Source organism: Ursus maritimus, unplaced genomic scaffold, assembly GCF_017311325.1.
Source record: "Ursus maritimus isolate PB19 unplaced genomic scaffold, ASM1731132v1 scaffold_22, whole genome shotgun sequence".
Lineage (NCBI taxonomy): Eukaryota > Metazoa > Chordata > Mammalia > Carnivora > Ursidae > Ursus > Ursus maritimus.
In genome coordinates, this window is record NW_024424675.1 from 26,443,865 (window position 1) to 26,451,156 (window position 7,292).

The window sequence follows — 7,292 nt, forward strand, 5'->3', positions numbered from 1 at the left end:
TCCTTTTTAGTGTCTTGCCCTTTTTGCCACAAAAGTGATTTCCTAAGATCATCTATACACAACCAAGAGTTTAAGTCAGCAGGATTTAGTAGGTTTGATTTGGTTGGTGGGTGGTTGAAAGACAAAGGTTTGGGACATACATTCTTATATGGAGTAAGTAGAACTGTGACCTCTTGTATATACTTGAATGACTGGAGAGGCAGATTCTTTGACTGTGGTCTTCTGAAGTAGTCTGGGACAAGATTTCACTGAAAACCAGGGTCCGAGGGGCCGATAAGGCTGGACTCCATGTTTGATATATCTTCTATACTGTCTCAACTTTCTACCTTTTATCTCATTCACAGGTGAGCATCCTTTCTAGATTCTCAGCTCCATCTCCTTTGTAATCTCTTCCCATATCCCTACTCCCTTTAGAAATGTCCCTTGCTGGGGCGCCTGGGTGGCACAGTGGTTAAGCGTCTGCCTTCGGCTCAGGGCGCGATCCCAGCGTTATGGGATCGAGCCCCACATCGGGCTCCTCCGCTATGAGCCTGCTTCTTCCTCTCCCACTCCTCCTGCTTGTGTTCCCTCTCTCGCTGGCTGTCTCTATCTCTGTCGAATAAATAAATAAAATCTTAAAAAAAAAATGTCCCTTGCTATATTCACACCACCATCTCTGATAAAAGCAAAGGGGGGAGTAAGGGAGTGACAGCTCCCTCATAAAGATTCTTTGATATCCATAGGAACCATTTTAAACCAGGGCCATCTTCCTTGGGTATCAGGCTATAAACTCAACAGGGTGAGAGGAACTATAGAAGACATCACTAAATCATTCAGTAACTGGCACTCAGTCATCTGTGGTGGGAAATCATCACCATTGTTCAGGAAGAATAAAATCCATCACTTCCCTCTGTGTTTTGTGTAACAGAAGGCAGTTGTTAATTACCCTTTGTAATCCTCTTCCTCTGCTGTGATCTGACAAGGGTTTGGGAAGAGGTAAGGAAAGCAACTGATTGGATATGGTTTCTGGGATGACAGGAAAATCTCTGTTCCCCACCATCACCTCCAGCCTCATTTCCAAATACCTCCTCTTTCCATTCTGCTCAGTAATGCCTAACATTTCTTAATTAGAGATTCATGCCTTTGGCTTTCGAGCTCTACCTTGTTGAGTGCTTGGGTGGCTCAGTTGGTTAAGTGTCTGCCTTCGGATCAGGTTGTGATCTTGGGGTCCTGGAATTGAGTCCCATATCAGGCTCCCTGCTCAGTGGGGAGTCTGCTTCTCCCTCTCCCTCTCCCCCTCCCTCCGCTTGTGCTCTCTTGCTCTCTCTCTCAAATAAATCTTTTTTTTTTTTAAAAAGAGCTCTACCTTGTTAAAAAGCAAACATCCCTGGAAGAGTTAAGGTCATTAAAACTTGCATTATTAACCATTTCCACACAACAACCAGTTCATTAGATCCTTTCCTGAAACGGATAGAAAAAGGATAGAAAAGGGGCTTGGAGCCACGAAGGAGGGGGAAGCTAAGCTGTGAGGGGAGAGAGATTTTACAATTTTACCTAGTGCAAGTTTATTTGCCAGGGTTGATGTCTAGGAGATTCTGTCCTTCCCCCAATCCCATCTTTTACTTACATGATCGTTTAATCTTCCAATAAGAAAAAAAAAAGTAACTTCTTACAAATATGTACCTCGGTATAAGGAAGTAAAGCAATATTCAGAGTGAAAAAAAGTAAGAACCTAAAATAATAAAGACGCGGCTGGGCCAGTAATAGATAATGAACAATACCTTTTAATTGTATATGATGAAAATAAAACTGAAATCATATCAAATTATATTGAACTTTTAACATATTATAACACAATTAAATGTCCAGAAATTTTTGTCTTGTATATTTAAAAAATTCTGTAACAACACAAACCTATGTCTGAGGAGAGCCTTGTAAAAAAATAATGGAGATATTTGAAATTAAAGGACTTGTTAATGTAATCACCATTAAGTACTTCTTCAGCCTTTCCCAAACTGCTGAGGTAATAAAAAGCAGACCTCTGCTGCTGCTGCTGCTGCTGCTGCTTCTTTTTAAAGTAATCTCTATGTCCAACATTGGGCTTGAACTCACGACTCTGACATCGAGTTGCATGTTCCACCAACTGGCCAAGCCAGGCGCCCCAGACCTCTGCTTCTTAACGGATGCTTCTCTCTGTGAATTTTAACACAATGAAACATAAATAAATAAGTATTGTACTTGCTCCTCCCTGTTGGTGGTATTACTCAGAAAATAAAAATCTGCCTGGATGGAAAGGGACTCTGGCATAAATATGAGTGAAGAAAAATGATTCTTAGAACTCTTACATGTCTCTGGGGATCTAAACCACATCTTAAACCTAGAGGTCTGTTCACTGCTGTGAGACAGGGCTGTATATGAGATCAAACCCAGGATTCAAACAATATTCCTCAAGAAGATCCACCACCTTTTGTTCTAAGTCCACCCCTCTACAGTGTTTGACACACATTCCAACCTATTGAAAAATGAGGTATGCTAACTTTGTTTTTATTACTTGAGGCTCAATATCACTTTACAGCATTTTTTTTTTTTTTTTTTGTTACATGGATTTGGGGTACGAGTTCAGCAACTGGAATTCATGGTAGAGTAGTTCTGCATTTATTGAAGGAGAGGGACAGAGCAGATGAGAAAAGGGCAGCACAGACCAGCCAAGGGTGTGGACTTGGCGGTCAGACTCTTTTGAGTTTGAATCCTGGCATTTACTAGTTATGTGACTTTGGGCAAGTCACTTTCAACTTCTGTCCCTCAGCTTTCCCATGTGTAAAATGGAGAGAACCATACATGGAGTGGTTGAGGATTGAAAGAGTTAATCATATAATTTACTTAAGAGTCTGGCTCATTGTAAACATTCAGTGAGTGCTAGTCATTTTTGCTCGATAAGCCACAAAATAATGGATAGTTCAAAAGAGACTAAAGGTGGTTTAACGCAGTGAGACCAAGGAGAGGGCACAAGAGCTGCGTGTAATTCAAATGTGCTCAGTGCACTGAAGTTTAGCACCCAGCAGCTATCCTCCAGGTGTCCTCTTGGCTCTGCTCAAGGGTGAAGATTTAATTCAGCGGACAGCTGGGGCCTGCAATTAGCTCAAAACTCCTGAATGCTAGTCTCAAATATGAAGACCTCTCTTGGGCAGCGATCCTCTTGAGGTCATACTTGGCATGCTGAGACAACCCCTAAAACAAACCCAACTCACCATTAATCATAGAGAAATTTGTAAAATGTCTTGGCAGAGGGCTGGGGGTGAAAGGTGAAAATCTGGGGGACAGGGTGGTGAGGATTCATGTTGCTCACTTTACAACAAAAACTTTGTGCAATTCACCGTTGGATGAGTCTATTTTTCACATGCCAGTTGACTCATTTCCTTTCTTTTCTCATACCACCTCCCAGAGGCCTCTCCATTGCCCTAGACAGTTCAGCTGTGGCTCTCCACTCACGTTCCTCAACCAAACAAAAGCCTGGGAAGTAGACCAATAGCGACCATTTCTAATTAATCTGGCATGCCTCTTGGGGGTTCCCACCCTTCTACATGCAGCTCATCAAAGTATTCACCCAACACAAACTAATCTCTTTTTTGGGACACTTATCAAAAATTTTCTCCATCTATGGAGAAAGCAGACAGTGGATACTCAGCAAACAAGAGCTCCCGTCCTGGAGCCACTTGAGGATCTGACAGTAGTTGTAGGAGAGGGAATCAGGAAAATGAAAAGGGGAAGGAAAGAGTAGAAATCTTGCATAACTGGGGTAGATTTAGTATTATATTACTTCAGAAATATTTTCTTGCTTGAAGGTTTTTAAGGGAAAGAGAAAGGAGGAGAAAGGCCACAGGGATTTTATAAAAATACACCAATAATATCAAAACATAAGAATTGGTTGTTACTTTATTCCTAAGATTGCTGACAAGTTGACGGGGCTTTGACGAAAGACCCAACAGTACTAACATTGCAATATTAACATTTATTTAGAATCTCTTTTGAAGCTGTGCTAGGCCTGTTTATCAGGATTGTAACTTCATGGAAGTTCTGACATGCCTCAAAAACTCAGCAGAATTTCACTATTTCTGCAAATTTAAACCAAGGGCTACCCTCCCTTATATATTCTAAATTCTTTTTTAAAAAAGATTTTATTTATTTGTCAGAGAGAGAGAAAGAGCATGAGCAAGGGGCAAGGAGCAGAGGGAGAGGGAGAAGCAGACTCTCTGCTGAGCAGGGAGCCCGATGAGGGACTTGATCCCCAGACACTGGGATCATGACCTGAGCCGAAGGCAGACTCTTAACCAACTAAGCCTCCTAGGCTCCCCTATATTCTAATTCCTTAAAGACTTTGGTAGCAAAAAATATGTTCTGCGGTAATGAAATGGGTGGAGGTAGCTTCAGGCTGGCGTTGCTTTAAGTCTGAAGGAAAAAAAAGGAGCACTATGGTTTTTGTGATTTCTGAAAGAATTCGTTTTTACCTGATGTTACTTGCCTTGCACTTCTAAGTAGGAAGATAGCCCATAAGAGTCCTCAACCCAGACTGCCTGGGATCTGGTTCAGCCCCTATCTTGTGCACTCGGAAGAGAGCCCGAGAAGCGATGATGCGCAGAGAGGGCTCAGGATCACTCAGCAGATCTCTCAGATCTAAATGGCCAGAAAACCCAGGTTGGAGGTGAAGATCTATGAAAATGATCACTGGTCCAGACACCAAACAGCCAACAAGCCTACAGAAGCTGAGATGAGGACTAACTTTTTCTAAGACTCTGTCTGGAAGTTTTACATTTGTAGATCAATTCCAATTTTGACCTATAAAACTTATTCATTTTTGAATTGTCAAATGGTTTACTCCTTTACAATAACCACAATGCCAAGTAGTCCATCTAAAGTCAAATTATCCGTACCTGTCAAGCACTGTTTAAGACTGCTGATTTCTAAGTTCCTGTGTTAGTCCTAGAGGCTACTCTTAAATCATTATTCCCTTTTAAGTTTTTTCTTAAATGTTTTTTAGTTTTTATGTTTCTTATTGCAAAATAAATACATGCTCCTTGTGCAGAAAATTTAGATAACGTATAAGCACTAGAAGAAAATAGTTACCCATAATTCAACCACAAGAGAAAACCACTGTTATGTTTCTGTTTCTTTTTTCTATTCAGTTACACGTGTGCCTTTTTGTTCCAATGGAACCACATTATACATATTATCTAATAATTGCTTGTTTTATTTAATATTGCATCATCAATATCCAAGTCATTAAATTATTTTCTGTAATATTTTTCCGACTTTGGGGCACCTGACTGGCTCAGTTAGTAGAGCATGCAAGTCTTCATCTTGGGGTTGTGAGTTCAAGCCCCACATTGGGCATAGAGCTTATACTTAGGGGCGCCTGGGTGGCTCAGTCATTAAGTGTCTGCCTTTGTCTTGGGGCGTGATCCCAGAGTTCTGGGATCGAGCCCCAGATCGGGCTCCTCTGCTGGGAGCCTGCTTCTTCCTCTCCCACTCCCCCTGCTTGTGTTCCTTCTCTCGCAGGCTGTCTTTCTCTCTGTCAAATAAATAAATAAAATCTTTAAAAAAAGGGGCGCCTGGGTGGCTCAGTGGTGGGGCGTCTGCCTTCGGCTCAGGGCATGATCCCGGCATTCTGGGATCGAGCCCCACATCGGGCTCCTCCGCTGGGAGCCTGCTTCTTCCTCTCCCACTCCCCCTGCTTGTGTTCCCTCTCTCGCTGGCTGTCTCTCTCTCTGTCAAATAAATAAAATCTTAAAAAAAAAATCTTTAAAAAAAAAAAAAGAGAGAGATTATACTTAATAAAAAATAAATAAAAAATATTTGCATGGCTTCATATGATTCTATAATATGGATATGTTATACTTAATGAGACTAATTTCTTAGTATATCTAATCTTGGATGTTTTCCATTTTTGCTATTTTAAATAACACTGGAATGAACATTCCTGTACCTACTTCTGCTTATTTTCGTAAGTTAAATTCTTACCAGTGAGATTGATAAATCAAAGTATATATTTACTTAAAGGGTTTGATACATATTGCCAAACTTCCCTATAAAAAAGGTGTATCAATCTATGCTCATACCAGCACAGTGTATGATAATGTCAGTTTTTGGGTGACTGGCTGGCTCAGTCAGAAAAGCATGTGACTCTTGATCTCAGGGTCGTGAGTTCAAGCCCCACACTGGGTGTAGAGATTACTAAAAAAAAATAAACTTTTTTATTTTTGTTTTTTAATAAAAAGTAAACTTAAAAAAAGATGTCAGCTTTCCCTTAACATCTCTATGTTGAATATTAATTAGTAGTCTTTGCCATTTTGACAGAAAAAGTCATACCGGTATCTCATCTTTTTTTAAAATTATTTTTATTTTATTTTATTTAAAGATTCTATTTATTTATTTATTTATTTATTTATTTATTTATTTGAGAGAGAGAGCATGCATGCAGGAGGAGGAGCAGAGGGAGAGGGAGAAGTGGACTCCTCACTAAGCAGGGAGTCCGACGCAGGGCTCAATCCCAAGACCCTGGGATCATGACCTGAGCCGACGGCAGATGCTTAACTGACTGAGCCAGCTGGGTGCCCCTAAAGATCTTATTTTTAAGTAATCTCTACACCAAATATGGGGCTGGAACTCACAACCCTGAGATCAAAGGTTGCATTCTCCACCAAGTGAGCCAGCCAGGCGTCCCTGAGATTTTAAATTCTTAAGTAGCATTTTAATCTTTAAATTCATGTTTATTTCCAAAATGGAATATGATTTTTAGTTTCTTTCATTTCTTGCATTAAGATCTATCTGTTTCACAGAATACATGAAGAAGCAGATATCAGTTTTGGAATCTACAGGACTAGAAACTTATTTTGTCATAAAGTCAGTTTAAATTCATATTTAAAATTTTGTTATTTTTCCATTTAAATTTAGCTTAAAAATTACCTGCAGTAAATGACATAAATTTGTTTAAAAAAGAGTGCTAGAACACCCTATTCTAAGACAGATAAGCCACCATTAGGGAAGGAAGAGGGTGGGATTATTCCACAAGGCTGAACCGCATGAGAATGTTACTTGCCCTACAGACTGGCAATTTCATATGGCTCATATAGAGATCTACAAAAATGACTTTAGAATGGAAAAGGAACTTTGGTTCCCCATTGTTTTAGATTAGAAAATAATTTCCTTTTAATTGAATAGAATCAACCGTGTGGAATCCTGCCTCATAGAATAAAAGGATCTATGTGACTTTCTTTCTTTCTTTCTTTCTTTCTTTCTTTCTTTCTTTCTTTCTTTCT

General features: G+C 40.0%; 1 protein-coding gene across 1 annotated transcript in view; it reads right to left on the reverse strand.

Moving 5' to 3' along the window:
- Nucleotides 1-2,061: 2,061 nt before the first annotated feature.
- The window catches only part of MROH8 (maestro heat like repeat family member 8), a 57,144-nt gene continuing 51,913 nt past the window's right edge, over nucleotides 2,062-7,292 (reverse strand). The window contains exons 23-24 of the mRNA XM_040638290.1: nucleotides 4,485-4,650; nucleotides 2,062-2,172 (exon numbers count right to left, since the gene is read on the reverse strand). Coding sequence (XP_040494224.1) covers nucleotides 4,508-4,650 — 143 coding nt within the window. The 3' untranslated portion in view covers nucleotides 2,062-2,172; nucleotides 4,485-4,507. The remainder of the gene's footprint in view (nucleotides 2,173-4,484; nucleotides 4,651-7,292) is intronic.